The sequence below is a fragment of the Hirundo rustica genome, chromosome 14 (assembly GCF_015227805.2).
Source record: "Hirundo rustica isolate bHirRus1 chromosome 14, bHirRus1.pri.v3, whole genome shotgun sequence".
NCBI lineage: Eukaryota > Metazoa > Chordata > Aves > Passeriformes > Hirundinidae > Hirundo > Hirundo rustica.
In genome coordinates, this window is record NC_053463.1 from 14,138,267 (window position 1) to 14,163,421 (window position 25,155).

General features: G+C 40.5%; 1 protein-coding gene across 1 annotated transcript; it reads right to left on the reverse strand.

Moving 5' to 3' along the window:
* Positions 1-1,770: 1,770 nt before the first annotated feature.
* PANK3 (pantothenate kinase 3) lies at positions 1,771-24,354 on the reverse strand. Its single transcript, XM_040077927.1, has 7 exons — positions 24,233-24,354; positions 15,116-15,468; positions 14,115-14,368; positions 13,831-14,007; positions 11,777-11,900; positions 9,400-9,525; positions 1,771-8,064 (listed from the first exon to the last, which is right to left on the reverse strand). Exons 1-7 carry the CDS (start codon positions 24,258-24,260, stop codon positions 8,014-8,016), a joined length of 1,113 nt encoding a protein of 370 aa, XP_039933861.1. The 5' UTR covers positions 24,261-24,354; the 3' UTR covers positions 1,771-8,013.
* Positions 24,355-25,155: the final 801 nt, after the last annotated feature.

Genomic DNA, 25,155 nt, shown 5'->3' on the forward strand with positions numbered 1-25,155 from the left:
CTGTGCCTCTCATGAAGGGTAAATCCTTCATTGAAGTCTCTGCTTAACCAGGGGACAAAGAAGAAACAGCAGCTGGGTGAAAAGCAGGGAGGGAGGCATCCAGGGAGGGTCCAAGGCAGCGGCTCAGCACTGCCCACACCCTGCGAGCAGCTCTCCAACACGGACCTGAAAAGCGACGCCCTTTCCTCAAATAACTGCTGTAAATTCTTGTGCACCCTACAAGGGAATCTTCCCTGGGAAGTTTTATTGTCTGCTATCAAATGGTATCAGTAACTCTCCACAAACCAGACCAAAGCCTGGGATATAAAAAGTGCATGAATGGATTTTGTTAAGAGGCAGCTCAGTAATCTACACATCTGGACACATCTGGGTTATGAAAGACTCAACCTTTGATCCATTTAACACAGCCCCTCCAGGAAAGTGAGGAGAACCTGTATCAGTCAGGAGTTGCATCAGGCTCTCCAAGCTGACAAGCACTCACAAATCTGTACCTTTTGATTGACACCTGCCTGCTTCCTCCAACCTGGGAACAGACAACCCTGGTACTTCCTGACACTTCTGCCCAGTACCCCAAAATGGCAGAAAATAGATACATATATTGAACATCTCTAGATAGACAGACAGGCCTTTAGAGCAAGGAGTTCCACTCTTGGATTTAAGGGCAAACTTCATTTTTAATCTCCATTTCCAAAAATGGGGAAGTTACAAGTATTATGAAATTAGAGGTTTGCATTTCTTGAGTCCAACAAAAATTCAAATACAGCTGGCTTGACTAGTCTTCCAGTTAGAGGAAGTCACTTGTTTCATACAAACTTCTTAAAAAAAAAATATATATATATATATATATATATATATATATAACCAGCTAAAAGAGAAGTAAATGAAGCGTAAAGTTTATCCTGTCCCCTCAGCTTGCACATGGGCTGCACCAGAAGCAGTTAAGAACCCCAGCTGAAATGCAAACCAGCTTCCACAAAAGGCTAGTGCAATTCCCTCCATGAGGTATTTCTGCATTATAAAAAGCATACTGAACAAATCAGAACTCCCTAAACTTGTGAAAAATTTGTGTTCCTCAGCAGCTCACATCCCTTAAAAATCTTCACAGTGGTGCAAAGCTCATTGGAGATACAACACAGAAGGGAATTTTCATTTCTGGCAGTTTAAAGCAAAGCACTGTGGTTTGGATGCTAAAATATTTGCAGAGAACCCTGAAGGACCATCTCTGACACAGCAAGCTTGTCACAAGCTGCACTGCCAGGATGCTGCTGTGCCACGTGCTCCTTTCCTCTCAACTCCCTGCCCCATAGGATCCAGTTAGAAAAACTTTAAGATGACAAAATTTGGCATTTCAAAACAGAAGCAAAGGGCAATTCCAAGAGAGGAGTAGTTAGTTTATATTTATGGTCTGCACTTTGCACGTGAAGTATGTTATGCAGTAAAACATGACAGAGAGTTCCCCATGCATGTGCAGGGAGCAGCAGGTGAATTTGGAAGGGGAAAGCTCAGAATGTTTCCAGAGCACACTTCATTCTTCAACACTGCAAATCAGCACTGTTTAGCACGTCCAGTGATTCTGAAAACAGGACCTTGGTGAATCATCAGCTTCTTAGAGGAAGAAAAGAGCATGAAACCACAGCAGTCACGTTGCCTTAGCTAAAGATATTCTGCAACAACCCCCAGTATCAAATGTTGGAGAAATTTATGATGTCAAAGGAAAGGAACACACCCAGAAATCCCTCATACAAAACCCGTAAATGCAGGCCAACAATGAACAATCTCAAATTATTTATTAGGAAAAGACAAAGTACTGTTTCAACATTCGTACAGAACAAATGGTAATAAAACCGGGAAAATAAACTGTAAAAAGTAGGCCCATGACAGAGGAGTAGGTTTATGACAAAGCAAATGAAATCCAAACTTCACTCATGCAAAGAAGCAGTAAAGAATTATTTACAGTTTTGATGGGATGAATTACAGCATTGTCCGTATTTGGGCCCAAATCAAATGACTCAGTGACATATTAAAAGGGATCTAATCTGTACATTCAATAATGAGAATCTATAAAAAGAAAAATAATTTAAACAATTTACAAGAGCTGTATTACAGATGGCATAAAGGCATCATTTACAAGAGCTGTTTAACAGGTGACACAAAGGTATTCATGAGTAATTTATGATGAAAAATTTGTAGCACATATTTTTACATCACATCTTCAGTGTCTGAACAGTAAACAAGAAAGCAGAGACATACCATGAGTGCAATGTAATAGAATAAGGCAACTTAACAATGGCTCTTCGGAGAACTTCCATCCTACCAGGGTTTACAAGTTACAAATTTGCCTCTCTGCTTTGCTAACGAAAACAAATACTTGAAGACAGCATCTGGTGATTACAAGGCTTGCATATGATGAGACAGTAAATGGAAAATTACATGTTTGTTGATTAAAATGCCAAAACTCAAGAATGTAAAAGTGCAGGTTATCTAAAGCCATCTATACCCTAACACAAACACATTAATTTTCATGTTCTAGATGTTGTAATTTAATGTCTCAAAATACTAATTCACTAGTCTTTCATAATGCACAATCTGAAACTAATATATCTCCTCCCAAAGCTTGTATTTACAATTTCTTAAACTGATGCCAGAAATGTGAATTGTGAAATGCCATCTATTTATAGCAAAGATTAGCAACTGGCACACTATATTCCAGTTCATTTTCTAGGTGACACTAATGAGCACATTGAGGTTTTAAAATTACTTTAAATGGGTATTTCTGACTTTTCAACAGATTTCCTAAGCACTTTCAGTAGTGGCTTACTTTCTTGGAAGTTTCAGCAGAGAACAAATGCCAATTGTGTTCCACTTGACACAATCTGTGCAAACAGCTATGGTAACAAAACAAGATGAAGGATAACATGGAAATCCAGCCATGAAAGCTCATCTGTCTCCTGATGTGCAACGGGCCTTACATAAAGCACAGGAAGCCACACCTGCCAATGACTTGCCACATTAACAAACACAGTCCACACAGTCAAAAAAACCCAAACCCAAAAGGGAAACTCAAAATAAGGCCAAAAAGTATTGGCAAATGATAAATTTTAAGTCTGTCAAAAGGACCAGGCCATAAATATTTTATTTACAATTTCTACTTAGAATCTTTATTTTCAACAAGTGATTTAGCACCAGCAGAAATATGCAAAGTAGCATTACTGTGTTCTCCAGGCAGAAGACATTGAGGCCAAATCTTGCTCATTAGTTTAAAAGAATGATCTACTCAAGTAACTACAGAGTGAGCAGGATTTGACACTCAGGTATGCAAACTGAGATTGCTCAAACATATTCCATTTGCACATTAATAATTACAGGCATATTACAGCATCATCTGAGATGTTTTCAAAAGTGTGTTTTTAAGAATATTTAATATGCTTTCCATGTGTGAAGTAAATGAAACTAATAAAAAAGACTTATTTGCAGACTTTCGTTAACTTTGAGAATTACTAATTTTACCACAGTTGACAAATTACTGGTGATGTACTTTGGAATACATCAATAAAACTTTTAAGAATTTTAAGCAAGAATAATCCTTCTACACTGTGAAAAAGCATTTTTTTAATCTTCCAGGGTCACGTCTGAGGACTAAATTCTCCCATTCTATTCACAAGGATTGTTAAGCCCACCCCCTCTGATTGTGCATTAACAGGAAATGAAAAATTTACCTCATCTAAACAGAAACTGTGCCAAGTGTGTCCCCAGGCCTTGCTCAAACACTTCCAACCTGACCCACAGATGTCTGTTCACTTTTTAACCTCAGCAAAGCTCTGTTACATATTATGTGGGTTTTAAGCCTACATAAAAAGATGTAGATAAGAAGGATAAGTGACAAGGGAAAGAATTAGTCTTGCTGTAACCAGAACTGACCAGAAGTAGCTCAACAGAACCACACTGACCTTCACCTCTGCTCTGAACTCACTGCTTCCTCAGGATTACAGTGATATCCAGAATGTCAACAGTGAGAGTGATATTTAAAACCAGGTTGACTGCAAATTTATTCATTAATGAAAATTATTGACTGGATGTGAAAGACACCATCTAGTCTTTATCTAGCAGAGATCTACTCTAGATAAAAGACCCTTTAATTAGTTCCAAATGTTAAAACCCCATTGTTGTTTTGAAATACTCAGAAATGAGAAGTTATTCCAACCGATCTGGAAGCAGATGTTTCCTGAAAACCTCTGTTGGGTGAGACTAAGAGTATTACAGCCCTTAAAGGCACCTCGCATCTATACTACCAACTGAAGCACAAGTAGGAATGTGACAGTACCAGCGAAGGAACAGATGATCCATAAGAAGCCAGAGCTCCTGAATACACAGCTGAGGCTAAGTGGGACAATGTGGTTGGCCTCTCTTTTTTTCCACTGTTTAACTCTTGATTATGAGCACCTGTTGGTAGAATCACACAGGTGCTTGAGAGACGGAAACATCTTCCAAAGGCAGGGCAGACACCTGAACACACTTTGGAAATCTTGAGCAAACTAAGACAGGGCGTTATTACTGCACCTTCTCTCTGAATGCCTAAATGTATCAAGACTTTAGTAAAAAGAATGAGAAATTGTTTGTATTGAAACCTCTGCTCAGTTCAGTAAAGAACACTGAGATGTTTTAATTCCAGTCTGTTAAAGATTCAAGATGTATTGTAGTAGTTCCCCTTTCATTCAAACTGCAATTACCCAAGTAGACTTAAAAAGGTCAAAGTGGTTATGTTTAATAGCTTGGAATAACTTCACCTAGGATTGAACTTCTCTACCCAGAAATAAACAGTACTTATCTCACTATAAACTTGCATGATTTTTAGGGAGATGCTGATACAATAAAACTGTGCATAATACTTGAAAGGACCAAGCTGGAGGGATAAGACCAAAAAATGCAAAATCATTACCCAAAGATTATGGGCTACAGGGACAGGAAGCCAGAAACCTGATGATGTTTTCCTGGTATCTCTTGCTACATTGGATTAAAGGGATCATCCCCATGGCCAATAAAATTACCTGCTATTTCTCTGATAAGTAGTATTGAAGGAATGGTTAGGAAACCTCATGGATAAAGGCCCAGTACCATCAAATTGGCATTATAGGAAAAAATTAAAAGGCACTCACATGGCTGACTGAGCTGCAAATGATTACACATTCTAAACAGGTCTTACATTTTACTTTCAATAACTATCACAAAACTTTCCTCCATAAAGTGGTTCCACTTGAGAAGACAACAGTCGTCCTGAGAAAACTCCACGTTTTCTCTCACTGAATCAATTCACCCTAAAGCTGCTTCAACCAATTAGCTCTGAGGAAAAGAAATGGCAAGGGTGAAAGTAAAAAACAGATTGTATCAGGAAAAAGCAACTTATTTCAGCAATTCATATAAAAGAAACAAGCATTTTCAACCTGTTTATAAGAGAATTTTGAAGACATTAAGGCTTATCTTGCAACTATTTGTGATGCCTATCATTTCTCTTGGTGGTCAAGTCAATCTTTCGAGACTAATAACAAGTTCTAAGCTGACAGAAAATGAGATGAAACCCAAAGATGTGGCTTAAATACAGGACCCCTGGGCTTTACAGTAGGGCTTGACAACTGCTGTGGTTGCTCTTGTAATGAAGTAACAATTGTGCTGATAAAATTAGCAACAGGAAGCCAATTTTTTTAGAAGCTCGAGGGAAATAAACAGAGGTAGGGAATACTTTTTGATTCTCACAGTAGTTTCTATACAGTACAGCTATTCAAGAATTACTCCATTTGCTTATTTTTTAACTCTGTACAGTTTACTTAAAAAATTGTATGTTAGGTCACATCAATTTGTTTAATTAACTGTGGGTATTAGGTAATCATCTGCTATATGTGCTTTTGGTTAAATATACAAGTAGCTTCTAACTACTGCTTCAAGAGGATCCTCAGTATCACAAATGAAGTAGCAATACACATGGTCTAAAGGAACTGTTTCTAATGGAGCTGTAGTATGTCTCCTAAAGCACCCTTTGCAAGTAAAATATGCAGTTAGTTTGTAATTTTCAGCAGGCTGCCAGAACATTCAGAAAATTAAGTTTTTGCACAGTTTTATAACCAAGTAAAGATTACTTTTGATAGTCAATCTTAACTCAAAAGAACAGTTTACAGCATTTATAAAGACATTCTATAAAAACTGTATTCACTTATTTTCTGAAATGCTCTGATTTAGCATTAGATCAGCTGAACTGTTGAGTGTAATTTTTAGTTATGTCTATAGTGAAACATCAAAGCAAGCACAATGGAAATGGAGTACAAGTACCAGGGAAAAGCAACAATAAATGGAACTGCATTTGTGATTAGCATTGCACTTAATGAGTTGCCTACTCTAAGGTACTGTACCCTTAAAGGACCACAGAAAATTTTAAATGCAAACACCTATGATGTTAGTTTGAGGCTTTGAATTTTGAGAAAGAGAAGACTGAAAATAGCACAAGGATTTCTAACACAAGGGGGATGTATCTGTAAATACAACACAGCCATGCTGTGGAATACTTGAGCAATCAGTTTTAAAAACCTTAAACCCCGAGATATGAACGTGTTTAACTCTGGTTGCTCCTCATGCACTTAAAGGAAATAAATTGAACATGAAAATAGCACAAAATTGGGTAGGTCTTTAGTCCACAAAAAAATCATAGAGCTACTGACTGAATAACAGTCCTGTAAGTTTAAGATCTCATGCCCTGGCTTCAGGACTAAAGTTATTGTAATAATCACAACTGTAAATTTTAAAAGTCTACATAAAACCCCAAAATCAGTTCCAGAGTACGGATTTTATCCCAAGGCCACAATTTGATGAATGGTTCCATATTGCAAGTGCATTAAATATTGGTCCATTTGCTGCTGCTGCTGCAATACAAACTCTGATGCTGCCCTCACCTTCCAAAAACAAACTTCCAAATCCAGAAGTAACCTTTCAACTTCAACATCTACTTGAATTCTGATCAACTCCTACAAAATTACAGGAAAATCATACTTTCAAATGAGTAGGATAGGACAAAAATTTTTCCAAGCCTCCACAGAAATAAGCCAAAGCATCAGAATTATGAGGTCCCATAATTAGTATATTTTATAAGGATTCCTTCAGTTCTCTCAGGCTTTATGATTCATGATGGCAGAACGTATGGGAGGAAAAAAAAAAGAAAAAACAAGTAATCCAGAAGGCATTTTGGAAATCATATCCTCAAAAAATAAAAATTTTCAAAAAATCTTCCCCCCAAAACCCGCCTTAATTAAGCACTGAACTGTTTTCCAAATCCAATCAAAGACAGAGGAATCTTCCCAAAATACCAGCTGAATCTTCCAAAAAATGAAGGTGAGTATCTTCATGAAACCTTCAAAATATCAACTGCTTAATCTTCTGCTTTGGCTGTTTCTTTGTGTTTCTATTCTTCCCACTGGAAATTAAAGCATTATTTCCATTACACATAAAAATAAAAAAAATTACTATGTTTACTGTGGGAAGCAACAGTCTACAGTTTCCTCATCTTGTCAATAGTACCTTGCTGTCTTTCATTTTCTGTAAGGAAACATAAAACTTGTGCTCATAATGACAGTATAACTAATGAAAATAATTTTTCAGTCATCAATTATATATAAAACTGATGGGCCTGAAGCCTTGGGAATAAACCTGCAATATTTTCATCCTGAGCACATAAGGGTTTGGCATTCTTTTTTCTGGAAAGTTATTTTCAGAGGATGTATTGCATATTAGAAGTTCACTACTGGCTACACGTACCAAAGAACATAAATAATAGCCACAGACAGTTCACTTGCCAATGCCCAGCAGAGTGAAACCCCGTTCCTTACAACAGCAATACTCAGTAGCTTCATCACTTCTTAAAAAGAGACACAGAAAATCAGCTATTTTCTTCTCCCCTCCCCAGATTTAATTCCCATTGAAATAAACAAGTGTCGTTCAGGTGGAAAATAGTTCAGTGTAGTGACATCTGGTATCTCAACTGAAATTTGGCAGCCCAAGCAGAGCACCAACAGCTCCAAAGTATCCCTGTTTAAAAAAAAAAAAAAAAAAAAAAAAAAAAAGAAGTTTAAGTAGGGTATTCAATTCTGCACTAATCACATTTTAGTGACAACAATCATCTGATAGATCAATGCTACAGAAAGAACACTATACACTTTTAATATATAATATTTCATAGTAATTATTCAAGGCTTTGTGAAACAAACACTTTATCCTTCTTATCTAGCTTGAATCTAGGAGGTTTCTTGCCAAGCCTCACCATACACTGCAGGACCTCTAGGACAGGTATCAGTATATATCATGCTATATCCTAAAGCATGGAAATCAGGTTTGGTTTCTTCTTCCTAAAGAGCCTGCATCTTCTGCTTGCTAAAAAATCTCCAATACCCATACCAACATCATTCCTACAGTACAAGTGAAAAATTCCTTGAACTATCCACACATCACACTTTTGGACTGTCAACCTACCTGCATACAAAGAACCACATTCTCCTGTTGGGATTATTTTTCCCCTATGGAGTGAAATCTTCCCCCTCTCTATAACTAAGAAGTATTCAAGTGTTTGGAATATACACTTGAGCAAATATAAGTGTTTAAAATTTACCCAAGAAAAATCTGAAGAGGGTAGAACTAAGAAGGAACCATTTCACTGTTACTGTGGACATCAGGACAGACTGTCAGTCTTGGAATAAGCAACAAAGAGTTGTGAGAATCAACTGAAGGGAACAGATGGAATGCTGTAATATTTTCAGACCAAGAAACTGAGGTCAAAAATTCCCAACCCACTGCCCAGAAGCTAAAAGTCAGCAACAGCAATTATATATAACCAAAACAGGTCAAAGCTCTCAGCACTGCATACTGATCTAGATGGCAGAAGCTGCACAAAAGCAGGTTATTCTCAAAGCAAAAATCACTACAGCAGCTCTGAGGGGTCTGTGGAGGAATGAAAACAGGCCTTGTCAAAGCAGTCTGGACTTTGAAGACATTGCTCAAGCTCAGCTGAGAACAATGGAAGTGTTTCAAAGGGCCAAGCTTTACATTTCTGCACTCTTTGAAATACAATACTTACTGTTGTTTCCACCCATGCCGAAGGAAGACTGGTGACCCTTAGCACAGAGTTTAACATTTTCTTGTCCCTCTCCTGAGATCCACAGCATGAACTGAGATACCCCAAAGTGACAGAAGTACTTCCCTGGCAGGAAACTGTTCCCAGAGAACCAATTCAGCAAGACAAACCTCCTCTTATTTCTAATATTTACTGAGCACTTGGTGCCTCAGGATATCACCCATGAAAGCTACTCAAAAGAGGCATTTCTGATTTATGGTAAAACAATACACACAGATAAATGAGCCACAGCATACCTCATGTTCTAGGAACAAGGCCTTCAGCTGGCCTTTTGACCAGTAATCCAGTGCATATGCAAGAAGCTTCATTGACAAAGTATTCACACGCAAAAAGTTGCCAACAAACACAACTCTGTTTATTTTCTGGAAAAAAGAACAAAAAAACCAGCAAAGGATTAAGTCTTTTCATTGTTTAACATAGCTTTGAAAAATTAAGCTATGAAAGGGAAGACTGTCTCAAGCAAGGAGAAAAACCACAAGAAACAAACAACCCACAATTAAAACGCAGTTCGAAAATTTAAAACACAGCATACTTGGGGAAAAGAAAAAAAGGTGCAGCCCAAGAAAAAAAGGTGCAGCCCTCAGGAATTAAATGACTTAATTTACAGACAAGTAGCATTTGTGTTTCAAATTAAGTGAGCATTTTCAGCAATTACACCAAAGAAAGAACCCAGCTAAAAGTGAAATGAAATAAAGATACTTCTGTTTGGTAGAGAAGACTCAATGCCTTCATAGCCCTGTACAATGCTGCTTGATCCATATGCAACAAGGCAGCACTGTAAAGAAGCCGAAGGCACTAAGACATGACAGATGTTCCTTTCATCTTCAGACCTCAGTATACCTCAGCCTGACATCAGACTAAGAGCTGAACCCTACAAGTGAGCTGTGCATTTTAATCAAGACAAACGTAAAAAAGTGAAAATCATTTAATATTCCCCATTAACTGAAGTAAATCCAGCATTAGGTGAAAATATTAAACACTGGTTTAATGACAAGAGGGGAAGAACCAAAGAAAATGTAATTGTGTTAGTCCTTAGCTTAAAAAAGCATTTAATTGCATTAAATTATCATATCCAAGTTATTACAATAACTAACATGACAATTCAACCTGCAGTCAAATGTCTAATATGCAACTGTTTTTCAACCATTTTGATTAATTCCCAGTGAAGACAAAGTAGACACACAGTTAAGGCACAAAAACATAATTCTGCTCTACTGCAGGAAGTCAAAATAATTGTATTTACTCCATCTTTATACATCAGTTCAAGGTACCAGTTTGTGCATCCCTATTAGCTATTTCTTATGGTTTGTAATTCTGTGACATAGCTGGAATTAGACCAAAACCCCCTTGGAATAAAGCTAGTTTGTGCAGTTTACAAGTTCTGATTTGTCATTTACTTCCACCCTAAATAAAAATTGCTTACATTTGCCTAAAACAAGTAGATTGTACTTTCAACTTCACCTTCATTTTAACTCTTTTGTTATTAAGCTTTGCCATAAAGCAAAAAGCCAAAACTAATCTGACACACACAAAATTATCTTTCTTCTCCAAGACAGATATGAGAGAAAGATAATGAAACTGGGGGAGAAGTTGCAATATTAAACCCAGAAAATATAATTAATCTGGCTCCTAAGCAAAAGGAGGGTTACTGCAGCTAACAGGGCTGTTGGTATTTCTGAGATAATCACATCCAAAGATTTTAACCAGAGCTCTAAATTCAGTTATTCATAGTTACCTCCAAGAAAGCTGTTACTAAACCCTGTTTTATCCCAAGTTTGTTGATAATGAAGGAAGAAATCCCTGCTGCTCACTCATGTCTTCTATGCCTAAATTCAGTATTCTTCCACAGCTTCTTGGCTGTCCACACTAACACTGAACATTCTGGTTCTTTTTTAAACTTTGAAAAACAGAAGATGGCAGGAAACCTTCTCTGTTATCAACCAGCACGATGAGAAGCGTCAAAGCATTTTTTAAATCTCAAGAGCTAAAAAAAATTAAAACCAATGTTTAACTAGAAAAAAGGCTTTGATCAGAGAATAATTTCAGCTTGGAGAAACTGCTGGAGGCCATCTTTATGCACTGCTCAAAGCAGGACTTTCAGCAACTTAAAATGATGCAGTTGCTCAAGTCACGTATTTCGAAACCTCCAAGCAGAGTCCATGGTTTGTCTGTGAGTCCATGTTTCAGGGCTGGATGCATTCCCTAGGCGACCCTGCCTTGGCAGGGGAGCTGGACAACATGATCTCCAGGGGTGCTCTGCAACCCTAACTGTTCTGTGGTTAAAGTACTGGGAATTGCTTCAGGGTATTTTGACTGTCTCTGGAGAAGCAGGACAAGGATATCTTTGCCAATGGGAAGGGTACCTGATGAGAAGCTTTGCTAAAGAATGGAGCCCAAAGCCTGCAGGTAAGCACAGGATGTTGTGATGAAGGACTTGAACCTCCCTTGCTAAAATGGTGACTGCAGGCTCAACTCAAAGCTACTACATGAATTTCCTCATTTCATTTGAGAATGTATTAAAAGGTTTAACATTATACACCATTTTAGCAGTCATTTCATGTGAAGACAAATACCAGAGCAGTCGATAGATCACTTCCTTGTCAGAAGTTTTACCTCATTTACTGCACACATCCGGGCAATAGAGCCAATGTTATTGGTGATGGTAACCAATATGGCTCTTGCAAGATCTTCTTTACTGACAGACTCCCTCTTCTCTTTGTAGATCATATTCCCAAAACTAGAATAGGAGAAATGGCCATGAGTTACAAAGTGATTCATGTGCATTTGAAATAATTTCAGAATGGATTTTTTAATGCTGTTATAGAACCTATGTCTCAGGTTTTCTTTTTTAAGCCTGTATTAAATACAGCAATTTGATGCTACATCTGTATTTATTCCTTCACAGGAAACAGTCAATTGTGGTACAATATTTTTGTTCAGATTGTTGACTTCCATGAAGAACCACCTACAGTAAAACGGTCTTATTCTTCACAGAAGACTACTCTGCAAACATAGTCACTGTAAATTAAGTCACTGCTTGGTTGGTAAATCCTTCACTTCTCATGCTTGCTGCCTCACAAATACCTATCCATTCTTCTATTCTCAAAGTAGAAGAAAACCAGAGATGAATTGAATGGTTTTATGATGGAACACAACCTTCTGAAACAAAATAAAACAGCTGACAGAATGCAATTTAGGTTGCACAAATGAAGAGTTCTGAATCAGAAGGGCACTTCCCTTACCATGCACAGCACGAAAGAAAAGAATCCATAGCTACGTGTGATATTTTATCACCAAGGATTCTGTGCCAGATCTAAGTCAGTTTGGAGAGCAAGAATCCTGATTACTCTAAAACTCAAAAAGCCATTAAAGCCCTTAAGGATCTTAAAAAGCAAATGAGAACAGAAAGCACCAACATAAAGCAAGTTAAAACATACTGACTAAAGTGTGAGGTTCACACATATTAAAACCTCTCAGCACATGAGCTCTCAAGAGGCTTGGACTCAGGTGCCTGGAGAGGGAGAACAATTAAGTTGCCATGAATTATGACTCACTATGGAATAACAGCAAAGATTTAATGAACACTCTTATGTACATATTAGTTTCGCTTGCAGAGTTTATTTTTCTTATCTTTTGTAAGGGTAGTGAATCTGTAATATCATCAGTAATATTCCCCAATGGAAACAGTATGTGCAGCTATGACAGAAGTCCTCTGGCATTGACAATGACATTTATTCTCAGGATGCAAACTGCTTGTGTTCAGCAACCCTCACCAGTGAGAAAAGTAGTTAAAACATTACATCAGGTGTCTGTAGTGACAACCACGTTTCCAAAAAAAAAATTAGGAATTGCTCCACTGTAAGAGCAACACAAAAGCCATCTCCCACTGACCTTCCCTGTAGACAATGGCTCTATTAAAAGACTCTAGCAAACCAAAAAGAAATTGGTACTTTTTCCCCTCTCTTGTACTGGCTTTGACTGGGACAAAGTTAATTTCCTTCCTAGTAGCTGTGTGCTGGTTTTAGCTGGCATGGTTAATTCTCTTCATTGTACCTACTATGGAGCTGTGTTTCGGGTATGTGCTGGAAACTGTTGATAACACAGGGATGCTTTTGTTATTGCTGAGCAGGGCCTGCACACAGTCAAGGCCTTTTCTGCTCCTCACCCCACCCCACTGCACCACTCAGCACAATGGGGGAGCACAGGGAGCTGGGAGGGGACCATTCTGTTCTGTTCCATTTCTGTCCTGTTAAACACTCTTTATCTCAACCCACGAATTTTATTTCTTTCCTCCCAGTTCTCTCCCCCATCTCACTGGAGGGAGTGTCTGAGTTGCTGTGTGGAGTTTAGCTGCGTGCTGGGTTACACCACACCACCCCTGCTCTCTGTTCCTGCTGCTCCTGACACCACCTCGTGCTCCCTCTGACTCACATTAAGCTGTGCATGAATACTTCAGGAAGTTTCTTCAATATCAACCTAGCAGGCACCTGCACTTGCATGTGGCTTTAAACCTCTGGGAAAGCTGAGGAGACATACTTTTAGGATAAAAATATAATTTGACTACAATAAAACCTTGCAAAAAAGCAGTTCTCTGCATGAATAGTTTAAGTCTTGGTTTTGAAGCTCCCTAAACCAACAAAAGAACTGACAAAGAGACTCCTGCTTACCTGGATGCTACAGCCCATCCTGGTAAACCAAATCTTTCATAGTCTCCTCCATAAATATCCCGAACCAGCTTGTCAGCGTGTGTGCTGTCTCCTTTGGATGCCATTTCCAGAGCTTCTTCAAAACTTTCACAGCCTGTCAGCAAACTGCATAACCCAAGAAAGGTCCCTCCACCTAGACTAAGGACATAAAAAACCAGTTGCTTTTAAACAGCATTTCCTCACATGAAAGATTCTTATGTCATTGCCCCATAGAGTAACAACCCCAACATAGGTTTTTAAATTACCTTGTTCCAGTTACTCTTTTATAGTTGTCTTTGGAATGGACTGATAAAATACTGACTCCTGAACCAATGTTAACAACCAGCAATGGGTACGGATCATCCAGGTTAAAAGGCATCTTTTGGCATCTCTCGGGATCTGAGGCATTTTCAAAATAATAGCACTCTGCCTGGCCATTGAAGCTGACAGAGTCTATGTACAGTAAGCCTTTGACAAGGCAGTCAAGCTCATCCAGTTTGTGCAGCTGGAGGTTTCCAATCTGTGTTAAGAAAGAAAAAAAGACTGTGGCAACATGTTCTAACATTTCACAAATGCGCTACAAATTTATGACTATATTCGTACTACCCAACTTTTGAGAAGTTGCCTCACGTGACTAATTCAGGAATTTCAATGCCACTATAAAGCCAACAAAGAATTTAAATTCTGAATACATAAACTAGCAAGTTAAGCTGAGTGTAAATCCAGATCTCAGACCTGAATCAACAAGAGAGATGCAGTATAAGTAAGTGCTTTGGTAAGCTCAAAAATCAATTTTGAGATACTAAGACATTACTCCATTGAAAAATGAACATCTTGGTGGAACTCACATCTGCAAATCTGTTCAAGGTTTGAGGGTTTCCTCCCCAATCTTACGAGTCAAAATAGTAACTTCTAAGGTATAAGCATATAAAAAGCTCAGTGGCATTGTACTATCCTTGCTACCTCATTAACACTCCAAAGATCACAGGAAAACCACAGGTCAGTAATTCTGTGGGGCTTAAGGCTCACTACAGTTCTTCCATAGCTCCGCACGTGACATTTAAGCTGCCGTTCTCTCATAAAGCAGAAGCACAATTAACAGGTGCTGAGGATTCCAGGAAGGCTCCAACTTCCCACCATACTTAGTATGATTCTTACTGAAAAATATTAGAGCCTTCCACAGTTTTTCAAAATGCAGATTATTTTAAGCCATCAGCAGCAATGCTTTTAGCATCAGCTTCAGGCAGAGGCAAGGCAGGCTACCTACTGTGCGAAAGTCTTCCTCAAACTTGTACGCGCCACCGCCGGTGGCACAGAGCACCGTGTGTAGTGTTGAGAAGTTTTTATTTCTTCCCATTTGGATAAAGGTAGGCAAATCATGAGTTGGGAACCGAATAAAGTGCAAGTTTCCTCTTCGAGCAAAGATCGTTAAGTCTTTCAGCTCCAGGTGGACATCCCGAATGCCGGTGGATCCGTAGGCTACGTTGGAAGTCAGGTATTTGCGGATGCTCTTCAGGCTTTCCACTTCCTCCTGCTCCTCCTCTGCAGTGATGTCAATAGGTTCAAAATAGGCAAGTTTGACCAAGGTTCCCCCAATGTCCATGCCGAACCATGGGAAAGCTGAGAAGATACAAGAATGAGCCATTAGGTCTGTTGAAGAACAAAAGCCATACACGGAGCTTAAGACTGAACCCAGGCTGTATTTTTCAACAAGACAGACATTAACACCAAACCTGACAGGAAAAAAGAACTAGCGCTCATCTCAATTACATGACCTTAAATACCTCTCTGGCCTCAGGTAAAAACGGAGAAATAAGCAACTCTACACATTTAAATGCTGTAAGGTGCTCAGAAAACTGAACTAAAAACTCCCCAAACTATACCCTACCTTTCAGACCAATTCATGAACAAAATTCAACCACTTTTTTTTTCTTTTTACTGAGAACGAAGGATTAAAATAACCTTCGCTTCTAAAATAACAGCTCTGACGTAGTTCAGCACAAACACTGCAGTGCATACTTAAAGAAAGCAGGTTACACATTACAGCTGGCAACAGGGACAGGCCAGGTACTCCTCCTCTAACAGTCCCTCCTCACATAATGTAGATGTTGAGAGGAAAGCTTTCATTTATTTGCATGCAATTTAAAAACTGACACAGTTAAGATGCCCAATTTCCATCTCTTGAAGTTAAAGGGATAACAAAATGTCCTACTAAAAAGTGCAAGCCAAAGAGAAAATTAATATTACTGAATTTAGGTTCTATTTTTTGTTTCTTTTCTTTTTTTTGGTACCTTGGCTAGGAAGGGGGAATTTCTGCACTACAAAATAACAATACTAAACCACAAGTGCTTTGCCTTTATCCCTTATGCAGGATGACTGCAGTTCCTAAGGGGATTTCCTAAAAGGACCAAAATTCAAATACACCTGTATCAATAAATATTCCTAATTGTGAAAGAGATACTCAGAAACCCTACAGCAAAGACAACACCTTCAACTGAGTGCTTTCTCACAGTCACTTCCCAGAAACAGTATTTAAAACTTTTTTTTTTCCTTTTTTGGTGTTCCAATTTATTTCTTCAGATATAATTTATATCTTACAGAAGCATGAAACTCAGGAACAAAACCAGAAAGATGTTAATATGCTTATCATGAGCAAGATGCAATTACACTGTATTTACATTACCAGAGGGATCTATCCTTGAGAAGAATAACCCACCAAAATATTTTAATATATTTAGGCAAGGCTGGCTGAATGTCAGTTCATTTACTGAGTGCTAAAGCTAAGAAAAGAAACTTTGATGATGCCTCAACTTTCAGAAATGGACATCAAGAGAATACTGTCAGATAGTAACAGAAAAATTTTAGTTGGTTATCTTACCTTGAAAAACAAAATTTAAATACATAAATTTTGTGAGTGAAGTCTAACTTGAAATGGAAATGAAGAAGATCTATAAACCCGGCATCTTTTCCATAAAACTGAGGGCTAAGTGTAAGACTAAGCATAAAGACACACACAAACGGAGTTTGTGACTGGATGCCAGCCTTCTTCACCCTGAGACTCTGGACATAAGAAAATTTGTCATCTTACTGTTCAACCACAATGAGCTGAGGATTTATTAAGTGACCTCACCAAGTTTCAACCTCTTGCCATGAATGATGTCAAAAGAACAAAACTGAAGAAGGGCAGTTGGTTCCCCCAGCAAACCAGAACGTGCCTGTAGGATTCAATCCACCCCACACAGAATTTAACTAGGACACACCAACTCAAGCACTACCTGGATTCTTCCCATTCAGCAGACCTAACGAATAACTGGGATCTTGTCCTCCAAAAGAGGAAAGAAGGGGGAACAGCTGAAAGTTCATGTGATGAGTTTAAGGATGATTTGGTGCAAGTCATGCCTGTTTGTCAGAAGATCCACTTCATCCCATGTTAAATGATCCAAAAAGCTTTTGCAAATACAGCATTAGTCATGCCTCTGTAAGTCTTAAGGTTTATGGATCTTGTACACCAAGTAAAAAACAAGAACAGCTGAAATGTATGTTTATTCCATAATTTAAATCAGAATACATTTTATGCTGAAAAATGGGATCATGCTGTACACAATCAGTTTTCTGGGTTAACTGAGTGATCTTAACAGCCATTACAGCCAGATTTTGAAACTGAAGAAATAGGCCAGTTTTCACCTCTGTGACAAACCCCAGGAAGTTTTACATTTTTCTGTTGAAAATTTGTCAAGATTTGGCTGGCAAGTACATTGCTCAAGTTTCATTTGCAAGGTAGAGGAGTTCTGACAAGCAACTGGGCCCACGTACTGTTAACTTAGTCCTCATACCAGCAAGAAGGTGTTACACAAGGATTTTTGTGCATGCAAGCCACCCTTGATTGATTTACATGGATTTTATTACAGGTGCAGCCAGGAAAATGAAAGCCATTTTGTTTTCCAAACAGAGAGAGGGATCCACATACACACAAATGGCAAGGGAACAATCAGATGGGACTGCAAGGATACAAGATTTATCCATGACTGAGCTGTCTTTAAATAATTGAAATACACCGGTTCTTCCAAATTTGAATGTAACCTTACTGGACACAATGTGGAAACCTCATGAACCTTCCTCTTACTGCTACAGGCTTGCTTAACATAGATCCTGGCTCAGGATCCATCATACCTAGATTTAGGTATACATAAATGAGTCTATAAAACTTATTTTTATATTTGTATTCATGGGTCACGCTTCTCTGAGAGATTTAGGAGCAGAATGTCAGCAGCAAAACCTTTAGGAAAAAAGTATCCCCAGACATTAGCTTGATCCTTTCAGCAGTCACAGTTACAGAAAGATGTCTGGATGAGGGCAGTGTCTATTACACCACCTTTTTTTTTTCAAGCTTACAGGTCTGCAGATACTAGGTTTGAAGGCTTGCACAACTGTAACCATTATTCCACAGCTTCAGTCCATAAGGAGAGTCAATTCCCCTGCACTAAAAGTGGACTTCTTTCCACAGCTCTGTGGGGATTAGCTCATTAAAAGATTTTTTTTCAGCTCTTCCTCTTGACTGTTATTCCCAGGAATATTCCACAAAAAGTGATGCACAGCTCAGAAATATTCCTTGCTGAGAATTTAAATGCTATTCACAGAACAAATCCAGGGCCCGACTTTTCAAAGCTCAGCTCCTCTCTGCAATGGTCAGCAACAATTTGAAAAAAGGAAAAGTAAGAATCCAGCGTTTTATTTAACAAGCCCAACTGCCTTGCATAGGCTACATAAAACTCTTTCAAAAACACACATTCTGCTTTTAGGAAAGTCTCTATTTAAGAATACACAAAATACAGATCTTCTACAGAAGCAGAACACTAACTGGGAAGTCAAAACCCATATGATGTTTAATGTGATACTTCACACCAAATTTAACTCTCTTCAGGACACCAAGCGGAGTACCATAATACACAACCTCTTAACTACAAATCCAGATTTTCTTTCACTCCCCTGCTCTGCCAGGAGCCACAGTGGCCCCTACCTAGACACAGCAACCAGGAACCCTTGCAATAAAGCAACAGATTGCTCAGTTCATGATGTGAAGCCAGCTCTGAGGGGCAACCTGCTCAGAATTTAAAAAAAAAAAAAAATCTTTGAAAGGATTCCCTAGAACTGCTTCCTTCAATTCGGAAAGGGAAGCACAATTCCTGCAAAGGAAGTGTGCTGTGGTCACGTAATGATGGAGCAGTTCTGATGAGTAAGAAAACCCATGCTGGTGTGGCTGTTGCTTGTTATTTAAGCCTTTAGAGATACAGGGTATCTGTAGACAGGTACAAGGAAGAGGTACCAGGAAGCCTCCTTCTCTTGTGTCTGCACTTCTCAAGTTTGTGCTGCACACAGTCACTGGCAGCAGTCTTAAGGTTACTTACATCTTATCATAGAAGGTCATATGTCCCAAATGAAATAATTACAGTATATGTCTTGCTTGTCAATGCAAGCACAAAGGTTGAAGTGTTTGCCTTTTCCACGGGATCTTCAGGGGACCTTTGAAGCTTCCTACCCAGACCATACACTTGCTATTCTGATTTTGTACATCCATTCTGGATCCAAAGCTGCAGGAACTACACACTCAAAGACTTAAATACTCCCCCCTTATTCAGTCAAGCCTAAAATTTCTCAGTTTAATGTTCTATTTGTATTTCACTTTTAAAAACTGAGAAACAGAATCTTGTCAACCTCTTTCCTATGAATGTAATGACATATTTGAAACACAAACACCTTTGAAATACTTCATTTTCCCAATAAGATAAAGTAACACTCTGGGTCAATCCTGTATAAATTAACAAGAATCAACTTTCAAAGAAGAGTAGCTAACTCCTAATTCAAGCCAGTAGCTCGGCACCATGGGGAGAAAAAAAAAAATCCAGCTGTCAGTGACAGCCTACCACATTTTGTGTCATCTCTGTAAGAAAGCTTATGCATTATTAAGAAATAAGACTGTTGCACTCCAAGTACAAACATGGCTTGGGGAACCACTGCCAAAGGGTGCCAAAGTTCAAGGTGCTACACGGCCTTAAAATACAGGAAAGGAAAATGATCATGAAATCTATGATAATTTGACCTTACTTCTGCCAGCACTGCAACAGTTCTTTATGAAAGCAGGCAGTATCATCAGTTCTGATGCCCAAAACTTATCTAATTCAGCTCAGCATGTAGCCTTTGATAACAAAAGTAACCTTGATCCCATTCTTATCTGAATACTGACAAGGCAAACAACTATTTAAAAGTTATATTGAACTGTTACACAGTGTTTATAAACACATAAACTAAATGCATTGTGAAGTTTCTCCAAATGCATTTTCTTCTGTGCATGTGTATCCATTCTTATACTTCCAGCATTTCCCTAAAACATCAGCACGCAGCAAAGTAAAACCTGATGGCAAATTTTAACAGCTAAATCAGCTGCGGGGCTAAGGCAGCTAATGTGAGCAATGGGACAAGTTAAGAGAAAACGCACCAAAGCTTGCTGAACTGCTAAATTAAATGGGATTAACCTGAGGGCTGGGCAGCAAAATGCCTTTGCTGTGTCCATGAACACCAATCTAAATGGCCTATGAGCATCTACAGAGCAAAACTGCACCTTAGTCCTTAGTCCTTGAAGGGCTGGAGACTTTCTCTCCTTAACAAATTGTGTAACAGGCTTTTGGTTCAAATACCTCAAGTCCAGCTCAAAATACATTTGGGCTGGACAGAATTAACATGCAAATTAAATGTATCTGACACGCCCTGGCACATCCTCCCATTTTCCTTGTGGGAAAACTCCATCACGCTCTGCAAACTCCCACTCAGCCACCTTTAATCACGCTCCAGAACAGCCCCGTTCACAGTGGGAGGACAGGTGGTAATGGGCAATTACTGTAACTGCTCTTCATGGGCTTTATCACTTCTACAAGTGGGTACCACATGAAGCTTAATACAAGAAAATATCGCTGCTTTCCACTTCTCCCTCCTTGCTCATTCTGGTAATTTTGTTGACATTTCAGCTGCGGTCTCTTTGGGGATAGGTGTTATTATGGTGAGATACAGAATGCAAAGGCATAATTTAACACTTAAAGGTGCACTGTGTATAACTCCTTTAGTGTACCCTGAACCCGGCAGTATTAATCCATTTTAAGAAATACATTTTTCAACTGCAGTCAAGAGCCTGTAACATCTGCTATGGGCTAATAACCAGCTTTCAAGGACTAATAAGAAAATGCTAGGATACAAAAAAAACTTTGCAGCAAATTCCATAGGAAAACAAAACAAAACAAAAACAACCCATCTATTTATAAGGGATTCTCCATCATGGATTCTCCATCTACATGGATTTCTCATCAATTTTACTATACTAATCCTCCATGTGTCCTCAACAATTACATGCGTCCATAGAACCACACTGGAGATAGTAAACTTGAAATTTTTATCTTTCCTTTATACTGATGCAGGATTTTACAAATCTCTGCAATGTACATTCATATATTAGTGTGTCTCAACTCTCCTCAAGGGAAATGCAGGCATTTGTTCTCAAGCTCTTTTCAACAAACAATCAAAAGGAACAAACTGCAAAAAGTAACATACACGGTGTATCAAACCCTCCAAGTTTCTGCTTTTCCTTCAGCACGGGGCTGCACTCCGGAGCCAAGGGGAAGGGCTCCAGTTCCCCTGGAGAGCACAGCATGTTGGCACAGTGCTCTCGCCTTCCCCCGCCAACATGCACAGCTCTCTCTGAATGAATTCCTGCTCTCTTCCCCTTGGGCAGATCCCACATAGCAGCAGTTCTGCAACACTTGCTGCTCTCAAATTTATCATCTCAACCCACAAACAACCTTTGCAAATTTCCTTGGAAATTGCCAGCCATTCTTCCCCATGGGCATTTCCTCAGAAGAGCTATCACGCAACTGCTGCCTGGAAGGTTCCTCTGGAGGTCATCTGGTCTGACCTCTCAGTTACACCAGCAGGAAAACTGCCAACACTAGATGAGGTCAGCTACAGCTTTGTCCAGTCAACACTCTGACGCCTCAGAAAGTTCTCAAGAATTCTCCAAGAACAGAGATTCCACAACCTCTCCAGCTTCTACTGCTACTTAGTAGAAAGTTTTGCTGATTTGAATTTCTATTATCTTCCTTTAAAATGCTCGACTCTTCTCATCACCAGCATGAGTTTTAAATGGCCCTTTACTAGCCTCCTTCAAGACAGCAATCTCAGAAGCCATGTTCCATAAATTCTGCTACGCTTCTCAGTTTTTACTCCGTCAAATTAGTGATAGCACTAGTCAGGTGAAGATCTGGAAGGCAGGACCACACAAGCATGTCTAGGCAGTGTACCTACATCAGGAACTCTGAACTGCTTTGGTGTCTCCATTTTACCCTCATCTCTCTCATGCCAGTCTCTGCAATCAGGCCTTCCTTCCTGATGCTAAACATCACAGATAAAAGTACAGACAGACTAAAGCAATTTACTCAATTCTACTTTGCAGGTTCTTAAGTTAAGTAACAATTATCCATTTTTCCCTAGAAGCACATTTGGCTACGTCACAGATGATTAGGTACTCACTTGGTCTAAGGAATGTACACTCAGCAACTGTGTTGAAAAGTGTCTACAAGTGTCTTAGCCAAATGATTTGTAAACAGTCTAAAAGTGGTATTGTGAGCCCAACTCAGCTTTCATGTCCATGTGAGCATTTAAGCCAAACTGACAGCAGTATTTGGGTACCAGAGACCCTGAACATCAATTTCAGTCTTCAGGGCTTCTGTGGATCTGGTCCCCTTCAATCATTCAGCTGCTCTCTCATTTCTGCTCATGGTTAATCACACATTCAGTGTGATTAACCATAAGCAGAAATCTGCATATTGAGTCTAAAGTTCACTGCCTAAGAAACTCTGTGCTATTATCTCTTAAAAAGCCACCAGCTCCAAAGTGTGTTCAAGAGTCAGGAAGAAATAAACAACGTAGCTTGACGCTGTATCCCTCCCATCCTGCTTATGAAGTTCCAACTGTTTCTAATTCCCATCATGAAACCAACATCAAAGTTCAAATTCAAGAACTGGAAGAGCATAACTACAACTGCAGCATACTGGAGCAGTTAAAACTTCTTGATAACATTTGCAATGTTATTTAACCATGAGGCTTAAATCGGATACTACAGAAAACAAGGCTTTGAGGTCCAGCAGAAACAGTCCTGAAATCAGCAGGTTTCTACAATAGGAGCAGCCATAGTCTCCCCATTTCAATTATCAAACCACTATAACATTTTACAGCCAGCTACTGCTGTCTTGATGAGATTTCTTAATTATACCAGGGGAAAAGAATTCTGCCTGAACTCTGCTGTCCATAAACACCATTACAGTAAATTCAGCAATTTCCACACACTGGCACTAACAAGAGGTGATGGTTAATTGTGTGCTACAAGATGCATATTTAGGGTTTCCCCAACAGACCACAGAAAACAACGTACTTTCAAAGCCTTTACAGCTATTTCTAGAGCTATGCTAATACTTCCTGTGTTAGATGTTTGGTGATGTTCTTCTCTTTGGGCTGCTCAAAACATAAATTTGAAACATCGACTTCCAATATCCTACCTTAGTTACATGCTGTTCATTAGCCAGTTACGCCGTATGAACAACACGAAGCCTAGAAATTTGGGACTAGCCATTTTTTTCTACAAAGTAACCCACTCTGAAATAAAGTCTTTAAGTATGATGACAAAGAAAAAGATGCTAAACTCAGTGGAGCAATACCTGCATCCCTTTCAGCTAAGGCACACCTGTATGAGCTTGACAGGTGTGTTGCCTTGCACAGCTGCGCATCTCTTGCACTAAAAGCACATCAATTGCATGTAGATTAACCATAGTCAACCCAAATATGTCTTCCCAAGAAGCAGCTGTAATCTTAAAACATTTTGTTTATATTTGCCTAAGCCTGAACCAGGTTTGCGCTCTCCAAAACAAACATGGCACTCCAGAATAACACACAGCAAGAAATATTACGGCTGTGATTATTAAAGGGGAGCATTCAGCGTATTTTAATGAAAGACTTCCCTCCAAATATTAGTAAATATTCTAAAAATATCTAGAAGTTGATTAGCCCTTAAAAAACAAAACTGTAGCAACTGCAGCCACCTGCGCAGATGTTCAGCACAGTGGTTAAGTGCCATCTTCATCAAACACAGCGCCCATCCCCAAGAAACTGATTATATCACTTTCTATTCTAGTCCGTCCGACGCCAGCACTGTGGGTCACCTGAACCCCGACACCTCCCTCAGAGGGACGCACAGGAGCGAGACGCGTCTCTGCGGGCATCTCCCGGATCCATGGATGGCCACCGCCCGCCGCGCAGCCCCGCGCCCCCTCCCCCGGCCCGGCCTTACACGGCTTCTTGGCATCCTTGATCTTCATGGCGCTGCAGCGGCGGCCCGGCTCGCTGCCGGCCGGGGCGGGTCTCCTGCCGCTCGCCTGATGGGGCGGGCAGCGGCGGCGGCGGCTCCGCGGGGCCGGGCCTCGCTCTCCTGATGCTCCTCGCCCGCCGGGCGCCCGCCTCCCGGGGAGCGGCGCTGGCCGCGCCCGCCGCTACGCCCGCGGCCCGGGCAGGGGCCGCTCCAGCGGCGGCATCGGCGCTCGGGCTGGGGCGGGGAGACGGGGCGGGGCGGCCGCGCTCCGCTGGCGAGGCGCCGAGCGGACGGCGCCGAGCGGCAACCGCGGGACGTGCCCCGGGCGGGGGAGCGCGGGGAGGCTCCGCTCGGCCCCTCCGTGCGGGAGCGCGGCCCCGGCGCTGCCCCGCGGAGCCCCGGCGGACACGGGCCCGGGCGGCACAAGATGGCGGCGGCGCCGGAGCCGCGGCCGCGCACACAAAGGGGCCGGGGCGGCTCCGCGCCCGCCCCGCCGCTGCCGCAGCGCTGCCCCCGCCCGGCGCGGGGCGCGCCGGGAGCCGCAGTCCGGCCGCGCCTACAGCTCCCGGCGGGCCCCGGGCCCTCAGCGCTCGGGTTTGCCGGCAATGGCCGCGCCTGGGCAGCGGGGAGCGGGCGGCGGGCGCAGGCCCCGCGGCGCTGTGACTCCCTCACGGGCAGCCGGTGTCGGGCCTCGCGGTTCGCGCCCCGCGGGGCTGCGGGAGCCACGCGAATGCCGTGTGTCGTTAAATAAAACGGGCTGCTCAAGTTCGCTTTCATTTCCCCTCGCTCTGACTGAAGTGCTGTCTCAATGAAGCAGCGGAGCGGTTTGGGAAATGGCTTCTTTCCTGTGCCTGGACTCTAGTGATTGCTTCAATAACTTTATTTCGCTGGAAACTTTTCCTCAC

Bases quoted from the DNA above. Each gene is read 5' to 3' on its own strand.
- PANK3 (XM_040077927.1), bottom strand. From the start codon at position 24,260: ATGAAGATCAAGGATGCCAAGAAGCCGT. The intron at 15,469-24,232 runs GTAAGGCCGGGC...GTATCTTCTCAG, and splicing joins CAAGGATGCCAAGAAGCCGT to CTTTCCCATGGTTCGGCATG. The intron at 11,901-13,830 runs GTAAGCAGGAGT...CTCCTATTCTAG, and splicing joins GGATGGGCTGTAGCATCCAG to TTTTGGGAATATGATCTACA.